The 25814-nt window shown below is 40.4% G+C and overlaps 1 protein-coding gene across 2 annotated transcripts; it reads right to left on the reverse strand.

Annotated features, from left to right (window-relative positions):
- Nucleotides 1-9881: 9881 nt before the first annotated feature.
- On the reverse strand, nucleotides 9882-12974 carry LOC120289569. 2 transcript variants are annotated; one of them, XM_039304659.1, is made up of 4 exons: nucleotides 12471-12974; nucleotides 11616-11852; nucleotides 10893-10986; nucleotides 9882-10395 (listed from the first exon to the last, which is right to left on the reverse strand). In XM_039304659.1, the coding sequence occupies exons 2-4, from the start codon at nucleotides 11754-11756 to the stop codon at nucleotides 10262-10264; spliced, it is 369 nt and encodes a 122-aa protein (XP_039160593.1). In that variant the 5' UTR covers nucleotides 11757-11852; nucleotides 12471-12974; the 3' UTR covers nucleotides 9882-10261. The 2 variants fall into 2 exon arrangements, with proteins under 2 accessions (XP_039160593.1, XP_039160592.1); XM_039304658.1 differs by lacking the exon at nucleotides 12471-12974 and having other exon boundaries at nucleotides 11616-12065.
- Between the last annotated feature and the right edge of the window lie 12840 nt (nucleotides 12975-25814).

The following is a 25814-nucleotide window of genomic DNA, read 5'->3' on the forward strand; positions in this document are numbered from 1 at the left end:
ATAAGTTTATGGTTTTTTATGGTCATGGGTAAATTTGTCACAGGTCTATTAATTTGGGGTTTTTCATGGTCAAAAAATAGTTTAGGGTAAATTTGTCACAAATATACCAGTTTGGGGTTTTTCAGGATATTAATCTTTTTTTTTTATGGCATTAACAAAGAGTAAAAAATCTCATTGCTTCTAAATTTTTTGACTAGTTCAACTCGCTAGTAAAGTAAGGGGTTATAATAACAAAGAGACAAGAAAATAAAAATCTATCTTTGTAGCATTTCTTTATTCCAATAACGCAAATAAATTTAAACGCGTTTTGATTTGACACTCTAGGAATCCATCTATGTTTTTGCTTTAGGAAGATGATACATCATGGGCATTTCAGGTAACATGCAAGTGTTACTCCTTATTTTGGCATTTTTAATATTTCAGTTTTGGCCTTGATTAGCAAAGTGCCACAGGCTCACAGATACTCTCGAGTTATGAATTAGTTGTAGAAACCAAAGAGGGATGCTTAGGTTACAATTTTGAATCTATTATTATATGTTTGCTTGAGCCCCTGAAAGGTTAACGCAAAATAAGCAAACCTTTGCTCAATGTCTCCAAGCTATATTATCTCGGTCTAATTCTAGTCACCGGATAAATGTAACTTTCATGAACGAAAACTTTAGACTGATGGTTCAAATTGTAATTCTGCTCCATGTACTTGTTGATATAGGAATCACGCCTAGATTGGTCGGATGGAATGACTTGAATTATTGTTGGAGAATTGGAGAATTGGAGAATGGTGTACACATTAAAGATGTGAGAAAAACACAACTCAGATTCTTGCTATTTTGCAAAATATAAATGATCTAGAAAAAAATTCTTAAAAATAATTATTTATATCACTTACAAAATGCTTTTGAGTCTCTAATCACTTAATCTTGCTTGCTATTCCTATGAATATATAATTAATCGCCTTATTTTTCCTCATAAGTTAGATGGATTGTAATTAAATGGCAACATCTTCAACCGAAAAATAAATAAATAAGTAAAATAAAAAAGCAACATCTAACACCATGTCATTTTGGCAAGTTATATTTTATGTTTGAATATTTCTCTTCATTATAGATAATTACTTCTTTATTTTGTTAATTAAAGTAATATCAAGAAATCATGGGAAAACATTCGTTTAAGAGCGAAAAGTGTACCAAATCAAGATTTTCCTTTTTCTGGCTCGGGCATTAACTATTTGAAAAAAATCATACAATTGGTGCATAAATTTTGGCTCAATATATAATATGACCCTTAAAATTTTAACTTGTCTAATGTAGTTCTTGAAATTTAGCTCGATATATAATGTGATTCCTAAATTTTTAATTTGTTCAATGTGGTCCATTAATTTTTAATTTATTCAATTTAGTCCCTAAACTATATTAAAATTAATGGAGGGACTAGCGTGAACATATTTTTATATAATTCCGGAATTGTATTAAACATGTATTAAAGGTTTAGGGACATATTGAACAAATTAAAAGTTCGGTGATTATATTCACACATTACTCGTTAGGCTAGAGTTTAGAGACCATTTGTATATTTATCCATAACTCTTAGTAGCACAAACCATTTGATCATCACTCTTGTTTGCTACTCCTACTGACATATCACAAATCGACCCTTTTATTTCTTAGCAATCAGAAAAGCGAAGTCCTCACCATTTTATTTTGGTAAAGTATATTCTACCTTTGATGTTATTATTGAGAGCATTCAGAAAAGCGAAAAATTAGACCAAATTGCAATTTTTTTTTTTTCTGATCACGAGGCATTTTGTTAATTTTTAAAAATACATCGACAATGTGTATTTGTTTAGGCGAGCAAGAATCGCAAATAATAGATAAACAACCGAACATCCATTCACCAAGAAACTAAATACACAAATATTTTTAGCGATAAATAATAATAATCTCTAGATAAACAATATCATCAATCGTCTGTAATGATCTGTTCGATAAGCATTTCTCTGTATACATAAAAAGTGTTAAAATTCCCCCCAAAAAAAAAAAGAATTTTGAGTATTATGAAACAATTTCTTTTTTTTTAAAAAGAAATAAATCGTGGTAGTCTTAGACAAGGAGCAAGAATCCGACGGATCGCTTGCTTATATGAACAGACCAATGACAAGGAGCCGATCACTGCCGACTCGGCGAAGCCAACTTTGTTGCTGATGGCGCCACTGTCCCTAGAAGCAAGCGTCGTGGCCGGCAGTGTTGCGATCGACGGCGCAGGAGCCTCGGGAAGGGAGATGACGGGGCAGCCGCCCGAGGGGGGTGATGGGGGAGAGGTGACGGGGCCGAGGGAGGAGACAGGGTAGAAGCCGGCGGTGGGGTCGTCGGCGTCATCGCCAGAGAAGATGACGACGAGGGGGACTTGGAGGGGGTGAGGGCCAACGATGAGGCGGGGCTCTATGCCACCGCCAGGCTGGCAAGGAGGACCGCTAGTGCCACCAAAGGGAGCAATGCGCTTGAGCCAGCCATGGAAGAAGAGCTTCTTAGAGAGAGAAAGAGAATTGAAACTTAGAGTCCATTCATTTTGTGGAAAGTAGGCCATTTCCGGAAAATATTTTTTCAGAAGTCATTTTTCAGGAAAATGACAATATTTTCTGGTGTTTGGTTAAAACCTGAAAATGTTTCGGAAAATATTTTTCGATATTCGGTAAGGAAAATATTTTTTAAGACTTCACTACTTAAGCATGCATCACTTACCGACTTATAAATCTATCAAATATGAACCTGCCTTTAAATCCAGGCAAACTTACTTCATATCTTTATTCCCTCATTGATGCCAAGCGCTCGATTTACTCTAAAAAAAATTTTCGTATGAATTCTAAAAAGAAGCAAAGCATGTACAACCCTCATGAGAATTTTCCAGTTGAGTAGCCTATTCTCCCCGATTTACTCTAAAAAAAATTTTCGTATGAATTCTAAAAAGAAGCAAAGCATGTACAACCCTCATGAGAATTTTCCAGTTGAGTAGCCTATTCTCCCCTTGCGTCTTTTGTGTTCTAATAAATAAAAGAAAAAAGAAGCAAAGCATGTAGAGTCATTTACTTGAGCAATGTATTACTATATGGTAGAATAAATAAGAAAATGATAAGCAAGAGTGCAGAGCGCAAGCTTGAGATCAACGAGCTTGAGGTTCGTTTGGCAATGGCCGACGACTAGCCAAGAAAGAACAAGATGGGAAACAAAGAAAAGAAAAAAAAGAAAAGAAAAGGAAAAGGAAAAGGAAAAGGAAATTAAAAATAATTCGAATTAAAAAAGAAAAAGAAAATTAAAAAATAATTCAAACAAAAAAAAGAAAAGAAGAAAAAGAAGGGGAGGAGGAAGTGAGGATTTATAGAGGTGTGAGATAAGAGATATCAAGTGAGGAAAATGTTTTCCACTTTTCAAAAGTGGAAACATTTTTCCTTAATTTAAAAGACTTTTTTCCTTTCATGGAGAACATTTTCCCCAAGGAATTCATTTTCCGTGAAACGAACGTCGGACATTTTCCCGAAAATTATTTTTCGCAAAACGAACAGAGCCTTAGTGAGAGAAGATCTACTGATTGGAGCGAGCATCTTCGGGTGTGATTGACGACGAGGAGAGTGACGGTATTTATAGAAGGTTTCGCGCTTCAAGTCGGTGTTGGTGAGTTCCGTGCTGGGGTGGAGTTCATCAGAGTCGACCGTTGGATCCGCATTATAATCGGAAACCCTCGAATCCAACGGCTGAGATTTATTTGTATTTTCTGACCGCATGGCCAATCAACGATGCATTTCTTCGTCCTGCAAGGTGATGCCAGCCGGTAGCTGGGGTTTAGTGGCGACAGTTGTAAAGGGTTATGTCTCTTTAGCACATTCTAACAGCCCAAAGATAAATTCACAGCACATCGACATCTAAGTGGGTGCATCTTTCGCGATTAGGGTATTTTCAATAAGTATTAATATCATAAAAAATCTTAAATTGATATATATAATACTTTAAATTGATTTTTTTTATTATAAAAAATTCTAAATTGATATTCTTGTGATAAATTTACCATCCGAAGGTACAACACTAGGTAGTCGGTTATGCAGATTGTGCTATTAGGTGTGCTAGTGTTGTAGTAAGCATTTCATCTATCCTTACTCGTGGAAGATTATTATATCTGCCTACCCAACGATAGTTAGGATCGAAATCCTAATGTGATGTCTACCTTCACCATCATAGGGTCGACTAATTCCCTATCTATCTTTGTCTTCCCAACAGAGAGGGAATATGGGGGTAACATTACGAGGTCTCCCACCCCAGGCAGATTTCCCACTTATTTCTTCTCCTCTTGAGTCTTTTAAGGACTTGCTCAAGTCTTATTTTCAATAAGTATTTAATATCATGAAAAATCTTAAATTGATACATATATAATTTTTTATCATAAAAAAATTATAAATTGATATTCTTGTGATAAATTTATCATTCATTATTTTCAGTTAAATTAGATTAAATCATGAAAAATCACATCCGTTATTAACAATTAAACAAAATTTTTTTTAATGAAAATAATTGAAGTTAAACTTGTCACTGATATATAAATTTGAGATTTTTTGTGGTATTAACCTTTGTAATAATATCGAGTATTATCTCTTATGTCAGCAATTTCTAATTTTTGAAACAAAAAAACTTTCGAGTTAAGAATTGATTGTAGAACTAAAGGGATGATGCTTGGTTAGAAATCGATGAATTGATTATGTGTCCACAAGTTATGTATCCAAGTATAGTTTCTAGTCATTGAAACTAATTACACTTGAAAGTTATAAAACTTGTCACAAAAAGTTCTACTATTTGAGTTTCGAAACTTTTAAAAAGTGTAATTAAGTCCCAAAAACTATTAAATTGATGCAATCAAGGTCCTCCATTATCTCCATTTAATTTTAAAATAGAAAATACCAATGTGACTTTTCTCAAGACACGTGACGTCGATGTGGCGTTTATGGAACATTGAATCAAGGAAAAAATATTTGAAAATTTGAAAAGGTAATATTCAAAAATAACGTATTAGTAGACTGGTTGTTTCCCCATCAATTACCGACGATCTAACTGGTTTGATCAGCCTTCAAACTGATTGGGCTCCAACTTTATATCCACCATCCTTGAATAAGATATCATCATCTGCACGCTTTTTCTCTGCCATAATGAGTTTGCATTTCTTCCGGGAATTTCTTTCTTTGTACTATGTCGATTTCACCACTCAAGTGACCAATACGGTCCATGCAATGTGATTCTTTAACTTTTACTTTATTTTACATCATTTTCGTACTTTTACCGTAACATGCAAATGCCATTTTAGAAACTTTAATTCGTATAATGTGGTCCCGAAACAATCATATTTCCATATGCGAGCCAGAAAAATTAAAACTTAAATAAGAAACGATGGCCTTTTCTTGTATTATTCAAAGGAGAGCATAGTATTTTAGTGGTCGCTCTTAACTCGCTATTTCTACTAACATATCACTAATTGACTTTTTATTCCTTAGAAATTATAGAATGGTAATTAAATTGCAAAGTCCTCACCATTTTTTTATCTATAAAGTACATAGAAATCTTTGAAATTTTTCGCTCCGTTTTAGATAAGTACCTTTATTTTGTTATTTTGATGTAAAATTGTCAAATAACTGTTTATTGGGACTATAGTAGCATTGGGAAAAGCGAATAATTAGATCAACTGGCAATTTTTTTTTCTTGATTGTGATGTGTTGTGCTATTTTCGAAAATTGATCTTTAAGAGCACGTTTGATAACGATTCTGTTCCCCGAAATGCATTCTAATAAAAATGATTCTTTTTTATTCTATTCTTGGAAATAATTTCTAAGCATTTTAAGTCGTTTGATAACTGTCCAAAATTGTACCTGTACTCATTGATTCTGTTCCAAATCAATTTCTTTTAATTTTTAAATATTTGTTTACTTTTTTACTTTTTTATTTTTTTTTTCCTTTTCCGTTTTTTCCTTCTTTTTTTTTTCCTTTTTCTCCTATTCTTCTTCTTCTTCTTCTTCTTCTTGTGGCCGGCGACCTTACCGAAGCATCGCCAGCCCTCGTCGGCCGAGCCTCGCCGGCAGTTGGGCGAGGCTCGCCCAGCCCCGTTGAGCCTTGTCGGTGGCTGGGCTTGCCTTTGGAGAGCTCACCGGACGTTGCCTTGGCTTGGCGAGCTCGCCGGATTGGTTGTTGGCGACCGGCGGTGGCGGTGGACAGCAACCATGGGATGGTTCGCTGAAGAAGAAGAAAAGTTGGTTTTGATTCTTTCTTTTTTTTTGTTCCCGAACAAGAATCAATTTGTTTTTTATTCTTGATTCTACTCCAAATCTATTTCCGGGAACAAAATTTTACCAAACACGATTTTGTTTCCAAACTGATCCCGGGAACAAAAAATCAAAATCAGGCACTGTTTGGATGGTTACCAAACATGCCCTAAGTAAACAAGAATCGCAAAAAATGGATAAAAAAATGAATATCCATCACGAGAAAATAAATAAATGAATATTATTAATAATAAATAATAATATGATCTCCAAATAAACAATATGTAATCAATCCTCATGATCTATCCAATGTCCATATCTCTCTACGCATGAAAACATCGAAGAAAGAATATTGAGTATTATAAAAATTAAATAAAAAAGAAAAAGAAATAAAAAGTACCAAGAGAGCAACAAGAATTCGGCCACCGTCGGCAAAGCCAACTCAGTTGCTCACAGCCCTGCTATCAGCAAGAGCGGGCGCCGCGGCTGAAGGCGTCGTGATTGACGGTGTAGATCCTGGTACAAGGCCCCCGGGGACGGAAGGCGACGGCGGGGGCAAGGAGGGGGAGGTGACGACGCTAGTGGGAGATGGGGCGGAAGCCGATAGCGGAGTCTTCGTCGCCATTGGAGAAGGCAACGGCGAGGGCAAGGCTGAGGGGGACTTGGAGTGGGTGTGGGCAAGCGACGAGGCACGGCTCTGCGCCATCGCCAAGCCGACGAGGAGGACCTCCATTGCGGCCAAAGGGAGCAACACGCTTGAGCCAGCCATGGAAGAAGAGCTTCCTAGAGAGAGAACTGAAACTTAGTGAGAGAAAATATGCTGACTGGAGCAATGGTCTTCGGGTGCGTTATGCGACGGAGGAGGGCGGCGAGTATTTATAGAAGGTTTGTACTCAGAGTTCCGTACCGGGGTAGTGTTCATCGGAGTCGATCGTTGGATCTGTATCACAACTCGTGTCAATCTAACGGCAATGATTTTGTTGCGTGTTTGCTAACCGGGTGTGTCCGATCAATCACGCGGTTTTGGGGCCTTCGTGGGGGCTTTTAGTGGGGACAATTGTAAAGGGTCTAATCATCGTAGCATGTTCTGATAGCCCCAAAATAAATTTCAAAACAACTGGAAAATTTAACAAAAATGAAAAAGTCTGGAATGACATCTTTTTATCAAAGAATGACTTTTTTTTTTAGCAGATCAAAGAATGACTTTAAAGGCGCGTTTGGTAACGTTTTCGTTCAAAACCGTTCTAGGGAACGTAAATAGAAAAAAGTGTTTCTTCCTAAACAATTTTTGAACAAAAAGATGCGTTTGGTAAACTTGTTCCGGGAATAAAAATGAATAGAAACACGTTTGGTAAATTTTTGTTCTTTTTTGTTTCTTTTAATTTTTAAATATTTTTATTTTATTTTTCATTTTTTCCTTTCTTTTTATTTTTCTTCTTTCGGCCGGTCGTTGGCCTTCGGCGACCGGCCGACGGGGCCGGCAGCCTCGCCCAGCCACGTCGACGTCAAGTCCCTCCACTACTCCACCGCGGCCTCCTTCTCAGCTCCCTCGACCGTGTTGCCGATTGGGGAGGCCGTCTTCTTGAACACCAACTTCGGGGGGTTCGAGTTCTCGAACGGAACGGCAACGCGGGGCGGGGGGAAGATCAAAGGAGGGAGAGCGGGAGCGAGGGAGAGGCCGAGAGTGACGGTGAAGATGGAGGTGAGGTCGAGCGAGCTTGTGGCAGACGTCGATGGGAGTAGGAACTTGGCCAGCGACGTCGGCTCAAATATAGCATGAACACGAGCGTCGGAGAGAGCAAGCGTCGGAGAGAGCGAAGACGAGGGAGAGAGAGGGAGCGAGTGGCTCCTGGCGGTGACGGCGGAGGTGGCTGAGCTCGGAGGCGACGGGCGGGCTTTTGGGAGGGAGAGATTTTTGAAAAAGAGAGAGGGCGGGCGTTGTGCAGCTTTGATGGAGAAAAATATAGAGATAAAATTTTGAAAGAGAGAGGGGCGTGCGAGCGGGAGAAGAAGGATGCAGAGAAGGATAAAGCATTTAATGAAGAGAGAGATGGGGTGGGGGGACGCGAAACGTTCTCTGAAAAGTGATGGTGGGCCCAGTAAAACAACGAAGCATTTAATGAAGAGAGGGAAGGAGGGCACAAATTTGACCGAAAATAATGGTGGGCCCGACTCCACGTGGAGCCATGTGTCGTCTCTTCATTGGCAGGGCGCACGGTGACGTGGTGGTCCGGGACTACCTAATATTTTCTCAGGAGAAGAGAGGGCATCGGCAAGCTAGGAAGAGGAGAGAGAGGGGAAGAGGGTAGAAGACACTAAGTGGGCCCACCATCCACATGGCAGCTCATGAGTGGCCGGGGATCACGCTGACGTGGAGGTCCCGGACCACCCAATATTTTCTGGAGCTTTTTCCTTTTTCTACCAAGATTCTCCACAAAAAATCTCAAAAAATTCCTCCTTTCTCCTCTTTTCAATATCAAAACTGATGCAACGAGAAAATCTGAGCACACCCAGATGGAAAAAAAGCCCAAAAAAAAAAAAAACACTCCCGGCAATCACTCACCTGCCTCGTCTAAAATTATATCCCCACCCGCCCAAACGCGAACGCACAGACGCGCACCTCAAGAACACTGCTCGAGAACCGCGCGCAGCTCCCGCCTCGCCTCCGTGGGCGCCTACATTCCTTCTCTCAGTGATGATCGCGCATTTCGAGACGGGAGCTGGGAAAATTAATAGAGAATCACGAATTGAATATTCACATTCCAATTCAAATTAATGACATTATGCGAAAGTAAAGAACCACATTGTACGGCCAAACATGTATGAAATTAGGATCACAATATATACTAATTCAACCGGTTGTGTGGAAAGTAAATAAAATTTCTGACATGAACATCAATCATTCTATATAGCATGGTTAATATTAACGTAAATAATTTATAAATTTTTTTTAATTTTTTTTCTTTAATTTTTTTCTTTTTTCCCCTCCATTGGGACTCGTCAATGGTCGTTTGAGGCCCACAAAAAGAAAAAAGGAAAAAGAAAAAAAAAGTGATAAATAAATAAATAAATATTAAAATACTATTAAAAGCAACAACCATGCCATGAATGGTCCGTGTTTATTTCAGGGATTTCCAATCAAAATTGGCTAAATACACTTAATAGGTAAAATATGAAAATGTTTAAGATTTAATTGATATAATTAAAAGGTTTATGATTATATTAACAAAAGTGGCATAGGTTTAGAATGCCTTGCCTGGTCGCCGCATATATATGACCTTGCTCAATTTTCCAAGTAGGATTCTTGGTTCTTCAGCTTGTAAAGGGGTAGTTGCAGTTCGGAAGTTTAAATCCCGGTAGGAACTTCGTAGCATTTTTCATGTAAAGGCAAGGTAAGTCCTTAGCTACGAATTAATCTGTAAGGATAAAAGCTCGAACATGCTTTGCTACTTTGATCTTTGACTATCTATAGACTGCTTTCGTGCAAATCCTTGCGACTTGTCTATGACTGAAACAAAAGGACTGAAGTAAGAGGACGTATGCAGCCCATAAGCGACCGAGCAATTTGTGCAATAGCTGCAGAGTCCGTCAACCATAAAGCATGAAAAGCAAATCACCTAATTCCCAAGGCAAGTTCGAAGAAAATGTAAAATGAACCCCGCATCATTGCTTTACAAGTAAAAGCATGCGGAGATATGATCTTACTGTACAGAACCATGGTAGTTTCTCAAGTGAACATAAAACCCCACAAACATCTCACCATACTGGAAGTAGTCATTACTTTCATACAGAGTCATGTTGGCAAATGATGATCAGCCCCTGCGGTCTCGAGCAATGTCCACAATGACCAGGACCACGATCGAGAGGAAAAATGATGTTCTCAGCTTATCTCCAAAGAGAATTACTGGTCTTGCTTTTGTCGCTAGGTTACCAGCAGGCGGCTTGAAGAAACTTCCAGCTAGGTTTGCCATACCCTCAAATCATTTCCATGAGCTTTACCCTTGTACTATCAAACAACCAACCCACCGCATTCAAGACAGGGTTTGAATTATCGGGACTTTTTTCTGGAGTCTCGTCTGGACTTTCCTCTGGATGGCCATCACTTTCAGCTGCATATACCATAAGATTCCTTCAAAACTACACAACTTTACATGGGTGGTCAAAATAATAACTCAAGCCTTCTTAAGCACAAAATTAAGCAATCTAATTCCTACGATCTAATTACATGGCAAAGACACCCTACAAGCTGGAAAAAAATGTCATGAGGGCATCCACTGTCAAACTTTTCAAATGCGGAGGCTGTTCAATCAGAATACTCCCTGGTCTCCCCTTCAGATGTTTTCAGGCCTAAATGCTTGAAACTGATATTGTCCCAACAAGAGCAGAGCTCTATTTAAGGAAAAATAAAAGAAAAGGAAGCAAACTGCCAAGTTTTCCGCTTCAAAAATTGATTTCATTCTACTTCTCCTTATATTATGTACCTAGTGATATTGCAATGAAGAATATATTCTGCTTCCTGACATCAACAGGATGGTGTTAGACATTAGGATGCAATGCACAGAGAAGACCAATCTAATAAACCATAACTATGAAATTTCAAACAAACCTGCATGATATGACTCCATGAGCTCTTTTACCACCTCATTGTTCAACACAGCATCCCAAACAGCTTTATCTGAGGATAATGAAACGACCATTCTCTAAAAGCAAAGGAGGGAACATCAATTATATTGCAGATAATGTAAAAGGGTATATAGATACCTATTTTGGTTTAAGAAAGATGCACAGCTAACAGAAAAAGTCACAAGTGGTAAAAAAAATAAAAAATTACATGGCAATGATAAGTAACATCTGGACCTAAGAACTGATGGCATTATTTCTAGAATCTGCTTATACTGATATACACCGTGTAATTTCAACTCTAGATTTAGATCAAATGCTTCTCATTATAAAACAGATAAATCACATTCTTTTCACAAATGCATAAGAAGGCACATTTGGATGAAGTTCTCAAAAAGGGAGAGGGTAAAGACACCAGAACTTTCACTGGTTCAACAAAACTATAATGGTACGCATTCCATAATCTTTGTTTAAATGTCCCATATAATTCAATAGGAACTGATTAAACATATGATCCAGAGATTCCAGAAGCATGAGTATATACATAAATTGCATCCAATTGCAAATATCTAATTCGTGATCAGAAGATCTTCCAATTCCACACTTTGTGACCAATTCAAGAAATGTTCATTTTTAGCATAGAATATTGCTATGATATCCTTACAATCAAATTATTTGTCTGTTATGTGTAAAAGAGAGTAACGATCACCTGAACAGCTGGCTCAGTCTGTAACATATTAAAAGCATCATAGACTCTCTCAGGCCCATAAGGACGCAGTGTTCTCATATCAGACGTATTAGCAGTGTCAACTTGGTCAATTCTGAGCCAACAAGAGAACACTGGTCCCATAAACCTGATTGGCCTTCAGATTCATTTGCTATTTCCTCTTCCATTGGAAGACCAAATCGATCCCTAATCCAGGGATAGGGAGTGGAGTAAAAAACCCTGTGACATCAAAACCATTTCATCACCACAGTTAGCATTTGGATCAAGCCAAAGCCAAGCAGGAGAGAGTAGAAGGTCTCGACTTCATATGAACGAATTACAAGCCAACACCGGAAGAAGAACTAACACTAATGAGATCAATCATAGAAAGGTCTAGAGGTATAATAGTAAAAGCCGTGTAAATTTAGCGCTAAATTAACATCTTTCCTCGTGAAGACCTTCTGAGCTCAGTAAAACTCGATTCACAGAACTCAAGTGTCCGAATAAACAGGTTTGCAGAAAAAGCCCAGCCTGGAAGCTGAACTTGCGATGAAGTCACTAGCAACTTGACGACGGAACATTACAAATGGGAAAATTGCGTGCTGAGGTAGCAATGGATTACAATGCAACGCCTGAAGATTAAACCTTTACGAGGAATTAATCTCCTGGAAGTAGTCATGAGCGCGTGGTGTTAGTCCATTATGCTGTCCAGACAACGAAATGAATTGACGATGAGAATCCTGCTTTCTTTCTGTCGACGGCCAGAAAGGAGGCTCCCTTTCCACTAAATTACAAGGAACAGTAACCAGAACCTACGGCAACAAATCATACGGAAGCTAGCAACAAGTGGGGGCTCACCGTTGAAGAGCAGAGACGGCATTTTCGACCTCCCACTTGGAAGGAACAGGGCCGAGGACGACGTCGTCGTGGTACCCAATCGCGATTTCACCGTCTCCTCTCCCGTCCACGTACACCCACTCGCTATCGTCCTGCTCGGGTGAAGAAGGATACGACGGCCAAGTGGGCATTACGACACCGGCTGTGGCAGCAGCAGCAGCAGGCCGCGGGAGACCGTTGAAGGCGGAGGAAGGAGGAGGAGAGGGAGAAGCGGCGGCGAGAGCGATCGAGCTTGCGGGGCTTTTTCTTCTTGGCAGAAAAAGGAGAAGAAGCGGCGGATTTTGCGGACGCTGAATTCGGAGCGGCGGGGGCGGGATTGGGGCTAGCGGCGGCGGCGGAGAAGGGCTCGTGAAGCCCGGCGCCGCCGCTCCTGGTGGCTGCTCGGCCGCCGACGACGGCCCTCAGCATGTTCCCTCCTCCTCCTCCGCCTCCTATCTCTCCCGGCGATTTTGTCCGGCGAAAGGTCGAGGTTTGAAGCAGCGGAAGCAGAAGAAGAAAAGAGTGTACGCCGATAGGCGATCGATCTTATCCGTCTAATCTTGTTCCCGCGTGACTCGGGAGACCCGTCTAGTGGACTCAGCTTGGCGGGTCTCAACTCGGACCCCACTCACTCGCATTAGACAATCGGACCCACGCCAAAATATGGGGCTAATTCCCTAAAAAAGAATTGAGCTTCAGGACAGCAACTGGCACAGTTGCCGGCGAGGGTCGCGCTCGACCTCAGGCGACCCCATGAGCTAACTCTAATTAAATTCAATTTTCTAAAGGAAGTCATTTCCCTATATCTAAACTACAGAAAATCATGAATTTTCCTAATCCATGTGTATAATTTCTAACCAAACTAAACCAATTCCAATACTAAAATTTCTTTTTTTGGACAATTCTAACACTAAAATTTCACAAGCCTATTTTTCTAACCAATTGCTAAATTTTTATTTTTTATTTTTTATTTTTGAATATTACGACCCGGGCCAGGCCCATGACATGGTGCGAATATGGGCCGCGCACTGGTCTCGCTAATCTGGGCTAAATGAAGCACAATTTGGATTCTCCAATTACCTATGCTCAAGCCCATTAGCCATGATTATTCTAGCCCACTTTTTCTCTTCTTTTTATTTTTATTTTTATTTCTATTTTCTTTTTCCTTCGTGCTTTTTGCGAACCCGAGCTCTTTCGTTCCCTCTGCAATTCGAGAACATAGTTCTGGACCGATACACCGGATTTCCAGAACCTCGAAGACATCGGCGATGAATCACTACATCAAAAGCTTAAGTCATAAACCGATCTCTACTCCACCGTCAACCACCTCCGTCACCGGACCGCCACCGTCGTCGGCCATTAGCAAGCATCCATGCGTAAAAGGAGCCAAGAGTACGTAAAGCTAATGCGACGAAAACCTGGGCCGCGAACGTCGGCGGGAATAAGAACTTCGACTCGATTGGCTACACACCAGGTCTGATTACTGAGAAGAAACGAACCTTGCGATTGACCATGGAAATCGACTGCACGAACTTCGCTGATCGACTTCAAGAAAGATTAGCGTCACTGGAGCTTTGTAGAGGATTCGATCTCCTTGCAATTCTCAATTACAGGACGGAGGCAAATGGAGAACACCTGCACAATGGCGGATAAACCACAACGAGGAAGAGCTCTTACCTGCGGTAGATCTTGGAAATGCTTAGCCTGAAAAGGTTGACGACCGGCGAGGACGAGATTTCGAATGAGAATGGAGTAACTTGAGTCTTCGTGGTCAGGCGTAGAGAGAACAGAGCGCTTCTTCTAGCGGCCAGTTCGACACGAACGAGGAAACCGTTCTTCAATGGCGACCATCGACGATGAAGATGCAGCAAAGGATCCTCTTGAGGAAATCACCAAAACCGAAGAAATCTCTCAACTCTACTCGACAGGTGCCGTCCGTTCCAGCTCTCTTCCAGCATATACGCTCGTCGACGGCCGAATAGAACTATAGCACTGCTTCCTTGAGAACCAAGATACCAGCATATTTCCCAATAGTTAACAGGTACCGGATGTACTCTTTCTATCGACTTTACAACTAGCTAAATCAGCGTTAGAATATCCAAGTAGAGTAAAGTCTCATTCTTTTGGATACCATAGACCCAGCTTTAGACATGTTCATTGTGCCACAGGATGGGAACTCCTTAGTTCCGTCTACAGCCGGACCAACTCCCCTTGTGACTCAGACTGCTGGGCTCATGCAAAACTCACTTGCCATGACTCAGCAACCACTCCCCGTATTCCGTCCCCCCACTGGCATTCATATGGCTCCTTATCATCCAAATTACATTCATTATGGACCCTACTACCCTAAATTTTTTTGTTCCACCTCCAGCCATTCCCCAGTTCTTAGCAAACAAACCTAATCTTGCAACCCACCGCCAAACATGTTATAGCTAAATTACTGACAGCTTCTTTGGGAAAAATTGCAAAAATACCCCAAAAATTCTCAATTTGATACTATTTAACAGTAATTCAAATGTTTGTGTAGTTACTGACATCTTCAAAAACATGTATGAAGCTGGCACACTATTTGTATATTATTTAATTACAATATATATTCCATTAGACATATTTACCCACAAAAACATACATTTTACTAACATACATTTTTCTGAATATTTTGGGTAAAGATAAAATTGGAGTATCTACCTTTTGAGGTAATTATTGTCATTACCAAGAAAATCCTAAATCTATTGAATTTAAGTGAATTCAATTCTAAACATTCACTTGAAGTGACCTTGCTACTCTACTAATGCCCTGTCGAAGCGCCATTCAAGAACACTTCTATGTGAAAGATGCAATTCGCAGCCCGCTTTAGTTAGATGTACTGAAGAGAGGGTATCACTTTGTCAGAATTGTGATTGGACAAGTCATGGTGCTTCCACTGCGGCTTCTGGGCATAAAAGGCAAACGATAAATTGTTATTCTGGATGCCCGTCGCTTGTCTAGGGCAGATACCATGTGGAGTCGCGGTCGGTCCGGGAATTGTCAAGGGGCAATTGTCGTTTCTGTACCGAGATTGAGCAAGCAATGCGGAGCCACTTCTGGTCCGAGGAATATTAAAGAGGGCAGCCAAATGAGGTGGAGTTGGCAGAGATTGATAACATGTCTTTCCGGCGCCCTGAAAGCTTGCTCGACTAGAAGCATTGCCATTGGCCCGAGACAAGCTGCTACCTTCATACACGTCTTGTTGAGTCGATGGCACATCATCATGCTGGTTATTACCATCAGAAAGCACAATCATTAGGTATCAGAATTTTCTGTTTCCTTTTATGGCAAATCAGCTTAAAGGAAATGCTAGCACCATGCATCCCATAGAAGGGGAAAAAACAGAGCTAAAGACTACCATACCTCCTGACATTTTCCCTGGACGCTGAGTAAGACCATAGGTCTGAGCCAATTCTCGCGCCCCCAATATATGGTCCTATTCATTGAACTAATATTCTACAAGGTTGACATGATCATGCTGTGGACATCCTAAGTGGTTCCTACTAGCGAAAGAACCTCCGCAATGCGTGCTGTTTCAATCCTTTGAGCTCTAGACAGAACCTTACCTCATTTATTTCTGGATTTACAACAGCAACTTCAGCCATTTTCGTGGAATTAAGATGTTTAGCTTCACATACGGTTGTAAGCACGCATAAACATATAATCGCGTAATTGTCGCTTTATAAGACAAATTTATAAACTCATTAGTTGGCTGAAATAAGTCTCGATGCTCATTATTACTATGCATTGAGGAGGGGAATAAAATCTCAGAACATATGATAGAAATTAAATGGTAACTCAATTCTATATAAGGAACAAAATCTCAAAATTTAAGATCGTTCTAGGATTTCAATTCGACGTGAACTTTGACATATTAGTAGCTAAAGAGTAAATGTGAACCCTGGGCCGTTCTTTCAAGTGTTGTGTCAAGAATTGGCGAGTGAAGATGTTCAGGTTCTCTTAACGGATAAATGGAAGATGTAGCTAAATTACGTGGGGTATCTTCTGATGGATCACTCTGTGGAGAAGAACTAGCAATGAAAAAGGCAGTGGTTAAATGGACTAAGCCATTCAAAGGTTTGATCATGAGAAGGTAGAATTGATAAATCATTCTCTTTGCATTTAGAAAGCTTCAATGCTCGATGTTATGGGTTTCAAGACAGAACCGAATAATGAGACAAACGAAGGAGAGGCAGATTGACATCTAGTTAGGATTAGCGGCTTGCAAGATCGAAACAAGTTAATGGATGCGTACATCAGGACATGAGGCAAGAACAGACCCCTCGATTGTTCATTAGGTTCAAAAGTGGAAATCATTACTATCGCATTCCCAATTACAGTGTCAACATTCTTCAGAGACTGTAGGTCACACCTCGACATGAGAAGTCTAAGCACCAGAGCCTCCGATTGAAGGTGGAGCAGAAGTCAGATAGAAGCAGCATTGGAGCGACAAAGGAAAACGACAGGAAAAAATGGAAGTACTTTAGAATATCTGGTGGCTAGGCCTTATAACATAAGCTAGCATAGAAATTTGGAAGCAAAAGGACAGTCTGGTCTAAATTACATGGATGATAGTCTCCACGAAAGGGTGCCTTTCGAGATGCACCATTTGAAGCTTATAATAAGAACTCAGATTTAGAGGGAGTTGGAGATTTGACATTGTTAGTCTTCTGATTACCATATAGTTCTAGAGAGGCATTACCTTCACTTGCCAGAGGAGGAGATAAGGAAGAGGGTCAGGATTGGTCTCTCTCTCTCTCTCTCTCTCTCTCTCTCTCTTAGCAAGTCAAAAGAAGCGTCGGCTCAAGGGCTAACCTAAACTCATGCGTACTGTCGTCATGATACTCAGGAATCATTGCTCTCGGGTGGTTCGCAAGAAATAGAATAATTTTCTAGTCTCTTTCGAGATTTGCAGTAAGCAAGTGCACTCGGCTAAGTTCCTTCGTTCAGGATCTTGCTGGATCAGCTAAAGACTTGTTTCCAAGCTCGCAAGCTAAATTCTAGCACTCACCAAGTTCATTAACGTTTGAAATCACGCTACCATCCATCGGTTTAGAATTCTAATTTGGTTGATCTTTGATTTTTTTATGGGTACTTGTCCTGCTAGGCATCACATTCTGTAACATCACATTTAAGAAAAAGTGCCCCTCGTATAGAGATAACCTCGTAGCCCTAGCAACATGCCAATGCCACATTGAAGAATAAATGCACCGCCCTCGATAACTTTCGATTTGGCAGGCTGATGCTATCAAGAGTAGGACCTGCGTGAAAGGATGTCCATGAAGGTTTCGGGCCATGACTATTGTCAATTGCAAGGGACAAGCACATTCTAGGAAGCTATAAAATAAGCTCTCAGTAACTTACCGAAACATTTTGAAGTTCATCCAATGTAGAATAGGGTAGTGCAACTGTGGTGATTATTTGTCGAAGCATCGGAAAAGGTCTGGAACCTAGGAAGATATATACAGTCGAACTAACATCCCTGAACGAGAATTATCTATGCAATGTTGAAACCCCCTACTTGCAGAAGAAAATCTTTGCGTGAAAAATTTGTCCAGACACCAATTAAGAAACATAAGGCAACGTTAAGCCAGTGAAGTGTATGCACAGTTGGATTCTGGCTCCGAAAAACAGAGTATGTACAAATGGACAAACAAGAACCTATACTTTCTTTCCAATCAAAGAAGGCAGTGAAGTGTGTAATAATGGGTAAGCAAGGACCTAACATGTCATCCCGACGAAACTGCCTCGCCCTAATGCTCCTACATCAAATTCTGGGCAAAAGGCCCTCCTAGTAAATGCAGAGCAACCACCTATGATCAGCGTTAGGGTCCCGAATCTTGAGGTGGTTGCATGCTTGATGGGTCTTGCAAATTGCCTATGGTCCTATTATACGGGCTTTGTTGCTAATGGTTTGGCCTGACCCTTGTTCCAGGATGCTGCCAACTCTGGCCGCCTTGATTGTCATATTGCAGAGATGACCCTTCGCCATTGCGCCAATTAGTAGCATTAGCAGGCAGAAGCGGCTGTCTGTACCGATACTGAGCATGCAATGCGGAGCCACTCCAGGTCTGAGGAATATTAAAGGGGGCTGGTGAATAAGGTGGAATTGGCGGAGATTGTCCTTCCGGCACCCTGAAAGCTTCCCCGACCTGAAGCATTGCCATTGGCCTGAGACAAGCTGCTACCTTCATACATGTCTTGTTGAGTCGATGGCACATTATCATGCTGGTTATTACCATCAGAAGGCGCAATCATTAGGTATCTGTTTCCTTCTGAATGGAAAGGCCAGCACCATGCATCCCATAGAAGGAGAAAAAATAGAGCTAAAGACTACCATACCTCGACATTTTCCCTAGACGTTGAGTAGGACCATAGGTCTAAGCCAATTCTTGCACCCCCAATATATGGTCCTATTCATTGAACTAATATTCTACAAGGTTGACATGATCATGCTGTGGACATCCTAAGTGGTTCCTACTAGCGAAAGAACCTCCACAATGCGTGCTGTTTCAATCCTTTGAGCTCTAGACAGAACCTTACCTCATTTACTTCTGGATTTACAACAGCAACTTCAGCCATTTTTGTGGAATTAAGATGTTTAGCTTCACATATGGTTGTAAGCACACCTAAACATATAATTGCGTAAAGGTTGGGTTGGCATTGAAACAATGGATCGCGTACTTGTTATTAGAAAACCTCAAAGGAAAAGTTAAAAAGAATTAAAGCTATGAGAAGTGAAGTGGCATCAATGTAGTGTACCAAGTGTCTACCCTCCCTAAACTCACCATGGAACACCAAAATACTTTGAAGAGGTAAGTCTTGTGTGACGCCTGTTTAGGCTGCCTTTGAGTGAATTTGCTTCCTAATCGGGGTTTAGGGTTTTGACTCGCTAAAATTTTATCTCACCCCGTCGTGGTTAACATTTTTCAGGGCTGTAGCATGGAGAATCCGAAACCCGAGACGGAAGGGTCCAAAGCATAGGTAGCCTAGTGGTTTCTTTTGAATCAAACTTAAGTGTATAACTTTGTAGGGCTAACTTGATTTGTTTATAAACCGTTGTTTGTGATATTTGGCTATCCTGCTTTTACTATTCCTATGTTTGAGTGCTTGATTGGGTGATTATTAGTTCGCTTCCGCATGTGCATAAAATGAATGGGTCGGCGACGCGTCCTAGGAACGTCGCATTTTTAGTCGACCGTCGAGGGGTGTGCGCGTACCCAGGGTTCAGAGCATGACACCGAGCCACTGGCAATAACACAATAATCCATAGCACGCTTAAAATGCATAATGATTACAAAGATAGCAGAAATTGCAAAACAGAATACCCGAAAGGAAATGAAAGAAGAATAGGAGATTCAATGATTGACATTATATGGCATTTCATTTTCAGGACACATTTTGCTGCAAATGCACTAGTTCTCCACAACTGATAAGTAACAGTGAAGAAACTAGAAATCAACACAATAGATGCACTCACTTATCCCAATACGACCCCCAAAAACAATGACCATCACTTGTAGTCTGCCCCTTAAATTCCACTCCATGTCTATTTTTCTAACCGTGAAGGTTCGATTTCTTTACTTATGTCGCCCCAATCCTAAATGTTCCAGACACCAAGAGTTCTGTCTTGGCCATCCTTCTGTTTTGGTGACAGACCTGCTGATTCAGCTAACCTTTTGATCCCACACTAAGAATTCAGACAGCTCTTAGTTGGAGGATAAGCATAATGCTGTCTTGTACCAGTTAAAAGTTCCTTTTGTGATAAAAATATACTAAAGCATCTTGGACTTTGTTTTGTCACCTAAAGAGTTACATAAATTGGGGGCCAATCCTGAATACACCTAATCCTGTCTTCTTAGATGTTTTAACATCAAGTTATTTTGTTGATAGATGTTCAATTTCACCTTTTTTTAATCTTATGGAAAATCGTAGGTGCGATTTTGTTGTTAAGTGATAATACATGACTTCTTATCTAGTTTAAACTATATGGAGGTACCTGTTCCAGCCCTTCTGCGAAATCCCTAATGTAGAACATTGTAAATCATTGCAGATTTTTCTAAAAGCTTCGTAAACCACTATATGACACTAGATGACACTAGATGAGATACGTCCTGAATTTGGAGCATGGAAAGTGAAGTTGAAATCGTAGGAAATGGGGAGCCTGGAGATTTGACTTCAAAATATCCTACTTGGACCATATAATTAGAAGTGAGAGAGACTTATAAGAATATAGGACCTGTTAACTCACACATTCTCAATTTATAATATATGTCGTGCCACTAGCAAGTCTTTAACAGATCTCTTTTCCAATTAAATCCTCATTGTGGAGTCTGATTTTCTCAGTCTGTTGACGTCATCTATGAGTTCTCCCTGGTTATTTCATTCGTCTCACATTCTTTTAAGAGAAACCATAAGTAGGTTGCAGCCACAATCATGAAATCTCAAAACAACAGAAATAAAGTAAGATGCCTTCTATTTTGATGTGAAGAAATGGGTTGAATCGTCGACAGTTCCGCCACTCCCTTCTTCCTTTTCTGATTGTTGATCAGATGATGTCTCATCCTGTTCATATCTTGATTAGCCATGTCAGAATGTTTGCAAGAAAAATAATTTGGCTCGAATCAAATCGAAATCTGAATAATTATGAAATTTATTTGCGACAAGAATGAATATATTGCATGCAGATGCATGAAAAGGTTGACACATGCACCGAATCCACGTTATGGCAACATATCTATTGCCTCTGTCGAACCCTCACGACAGAGGCAGCTTCAAAATCAAACGGTGTAGAGGCTGTCCTCCTCCTGCGCCTTCTCCGGTCCACACTGCTACAATGGGGGAGTCACTGGATGATTGGAGGGATTTCTTCAGAACGATGGATACGGAAATTTTTGAATTCATTGACACCGCGATCACAATAGCCGCCTTGGATCGCCCAAGATATTTTCGGCTACAAAGGGAACGCATCGCCAAGCGGCTGTTCTCGGCCCCGACGACTCAGAGTCGGCGCCCAGGGTGCGATGATCCGCCTGCGTCGCATGATGGTAGAGATGATTATATACGCGCAGGTAAAGGAAGCAAAACGATCATAATTTTTTTTATTATTATTAAATTGACTAGACAGAGCATATATGTGCCAACTCTCATTCTTATGAAAATAAATCATCTATATTCAAATTAGATGTCCTTTTTAACAATGAGGTTGACATATATAGTGTGCGCAAAATCATAGTTGATTATGATTTTGTCGGCATATTTGAATAAAAGGTATGTTTTTGTGCGCAAATTTTCTTATAAAATGGAAATATATATATTTAAACTGTATATTATGGCAATGGCGATGGGGCAAATTAACTTGTTAACAATGAGGTTGGCATATTTTAAAAAATTGGTTACTTATTCTGAATATTTCTTTTAAATATTTGACCATGGCGACTGATATCTATGATTCAATTTTTCTCTAGTCCAGCAATTATCTATATTTGACGGTATGGGAAAAATTGATTATATTTCATGCTTAGTCATCCGTTAGATATTTGTTTTAATACAACTCTATCTCCTCGATACCAATTCGAAAAATTCACATTGCAGCATCAGTCTGCTTTTCCAGCGCAGAATTCTGATCCATTCCTGTAGGGCGATAATCATTTCTCTGCTGATGCTCAGCCTGAATAGTGCAATATGGAGTCGTAGCCGGTCCTGGATATGTCAGAGGGTGCAGGTGAATAAGTCAGATATCCATGAGGCGTACTTCCTGCGCCCAGGAAGCTTCCCCAACCAGAAGCGTCAGCATTGGCCCGAGACAAGCTCCCACCGTGATGCGCCTCTTGTTGAGCAGACAGCTTATCGTATTTGAAGTTATGATGCATATCGTCACCCTTGTCCGTGGAACCATGTTGTTGCAGGGGCCACTGAGGCCCATAGGAGATCCGTACCCTCTCTGGGTCTTCTTCAGTGAAACGGGGCACCATCTCTTTTATGCACTCGAATTGGTCCTTTCCCTCCATCGGTGACCTCTCGCTGTTTTTCCCTGTCTCTATTGAGGAGTCAATCTAGAAGACCCGAATTTGATAATCACACCAGAATAAAAATGAAGAGCAAAATAAGAAACTAAATCAGCTGCACCCACTCAAAGGGTTTGCGTCTTTCTTTTTGGCTGGATACAAGGGGTTCACGTTAAATCCAAACACAACAAAAATGGGAGTCCCTTGCTTGATGGCATGGTAATGTTTCTCAATACTAAACCAAGAACAAGAACAGGTCGAAGGAGAGGGTAAAAACCTTGAGAAAGGAGTCTCTGAATGGCGAGGTTGGAGTCCATGTTGCATTGCTTGGGCATTTACCAAATAAGTTCTTCGCCAAAATGGGGCACCATCTTCTTTTCACTCTCGACTTTCTCCTATGGGTATCGCCTCTCTGTTTTTCTCTCTCTCCACCGAGGAGTCAATCAAGAAGACCCAAATTCGACAGTTTCATCAAGATGGGTAATCAAGAACTGAATGAGAAACCATATCAGCCGCACTGTATCAAAGGGTTTACGTTGAACCCAAAGAAATCAGAACAATGGGCATCTCTCGCTTGATGGCGAGGCAACAACTCTGAAGACTAGACCAAGAACAGGAAGAGATTGAAGGAGAGTGGAGAGAACCTTGAGAAAGGAGTCTGTGACGGCGTCGTTGGAATCCATCTTGCAGTCCTCGAACGCTTCGTAAATCTCTCTTTCGGTGCAATTGTGTGGTATCTCCTTCATACGCTCGACCTGCTCCTTTGACTCCACTGGTACCTCTCTGTTCTTTCCCTCCAATTTTTCTTCCTCCGCCAAAAAGAGTCCGATCATGAAGACCCATAGGCTTCTCTCTCTCTCTCTGCGAATTCAAATTATGAGAAAGAGAAAAGGGATAGTTCAGAGGCTGAGTGATTTTGCACCCCTCGCTGACAGAGGGTGGACTCTGTTTCTCACATGAGGAAGAATTAGGTGCTTCCAAACTCACTTCACCAACCGTTCTTTTAACTTCCACATCGGTCACGGTCTGCGAATCCCGCGAGTTACCAAATGGGCTGGGCCGTAAGAGCCGTAATCCGAATCTATATCGCAAAACCCAACTTACTTGGTCCTTCCCTTCAATTTTTTTTTTTTTAAAAAAAAGAAAAACTATCTTGGTTCTCAAAAAGAATTTCCTATTTAATCTCTAGCTACTAATTAAGTATAATGTCCAAAAAAATTCACATTGAATGGAAATCACCGTTGAACTTAAATGCACGGAAGATCTTTAGAGGATACTTTCGGACGGGTTTGGACAAGGCAATCTGGTTATAAAAGCACGGCCCAACCCCATTAGGCTCGTGTCGGCCCAACTTGGCCCAAGAATTTTATAGTCGAAATTGTTCTGGCGGTGAGCTTGGGCAGTAGATGTAAGGGCCCGACCAGGTTAGATCCCTCTCATTGTAATGTTAACTCGCTCTTTTCTCGAGTATTGCATATGGGGGTTTTTCCCTCGGACAATTCTAATGTACTATGTTAACTTTATATCCTCCCCAGAAGGCTATTTCCCCACTGTCATTTGCAACAATGAAGAGTACCATAAAACCGCTATCAGCCACGACCTACACTACATTGCATGGGATAACCCTCCAAAGCAGCATCCTCGCGTATTGTCTGTGAAGGATTTTGACAAAATGCTCAAAAGTAATGCCCCCTTTGCTCGGAAGTTTGAAAAGGATGATCCTGTCTTGGATAAGATTGACAAAGAGCTTCTTGGCCGAGCAGGCCATTTCGTACCTGGGGCATGGTGTATTGGGACCTCGGATGGTGGGCCCGATCCATGCTTTGTGAGGGGCAATGATTCTGTGTTTAGGCCAGGACCAGGCAGCTCTACCAGCTCCCTAATTTGAGCCATTTGCTTCCTAACACCACCAACATCATCATAACCAACCTCATCTAATCTATTCCCATCCTCCCTCCTCACAGGAAAGAAGCCGACCTCAATTAATTGAATGTTTTTGTGGAAAAGTTCCAGCTTAACAACATATTTTAAATTTTTACATATTTAAAACCAAGAAAAAGTATTCTCTTGTCCCGATTCTTGTTAGGGTTCCTATAAAGAATCAATAACAAAATCTACAAAATTTCGAATTGAACTTGTTCTTATCTTAAATCTCTATATAGGAAAAAATATAAATTCAAGCCCAAATTTATTATACTTCCCAAATTTGCTAACATATAATGTATCTTTTTGATCGATTGCAACTAGAAATTACTGATGCGGCGGTTTAATTATTGCCTATCGTCTTATATGGCACAATTGTGTATGACACGAAAGAACTATCACAAAATGACATCGTTTTGATTTTACTGAACTTTGAGATTTATTTATTTCTTTCTTTTACATTTTCTTCTCTTTATTTTCTCTGCGCTACCGATCTTCTTCTTCCGTATGTGTTCTTCTCCATTGCGTCTGCTTTTGAGGTAAAGAGACCTTACATTTTGCCGTATCGAAATGTCTGGTCTGCCAGAGAACCCTTCTTATCAGCTATCACTAAGAAGGCCCCTCGACAACATCTCTACTCCAAATTCGTGGCCCGAACCGCAAGGAACACCAAACCTAAATCAGGTCAAACTCCGAACAGCAACAAAATCAATGCAAACGACGAAACAGATGATTATTCTAGAATTTGATATCTTCAAGCGGAGAGCTTAATGAAGTAATTGCCTTCCGAACCGCCCACTCAATCGCAAAACTGAGTTTTAGTGAATGATGACCTGATATGGATGCTTATGATAGAGATGGATCAAGCTTTTTAATTTGATACTTGTGAAGGGAAAAAAGGACTATATTCTGTCTTTTGCATGTGAATGTCTGCAATTTGAGGAGACTAATGTACGATAATAATTTAATTTCTTACATACTCGAGGTTATTCAGAAGGAGCTTATTGGATGACTATTGAAGTTTTACATGGAGAGATAAATTTTGTGGTTGTTTCGATTTAATGTCCTACCACTTTCAGACGTAGAGTTCTCTTAGAGGTGCGCACTCTTTTTATTTTGGTTCGATTTTAGAGGAGCATACTTATATGCTATGGTTTCGACACTTTAAAAAAAAGAAAGAAAGAAAAAGAAAATGTTTAATTGTGGTACAAGAGGTATGGTCCGGGGATATGGAGAAGAATGGTATTTATTCGGCTTTTAATTAAGTTAATTCGAAGGGGTAAATGGACACCTGATCCTTCTTAACGATAATACAAACGGGCTGCTCTTCGTATGTTAAGTTTTCTCTCAACTTCAATAGTGTAAAATC

The sequence above is a fragment of the Eucalyptus grandis genome, chromosome 11 (assembly GCF_016545825.1).
Source record: "Eucalyptus grandis isolate ANBG69807.140 chromosome 11, ASM1654582v1, whole genome shotgun sequence".
NCBI lineage: Eukaryota > Viridiplantae > Streptophyta > Magnoliopsida > Myrtales > Myrtaceae > Eucalyptus > Eucalyptus grandis.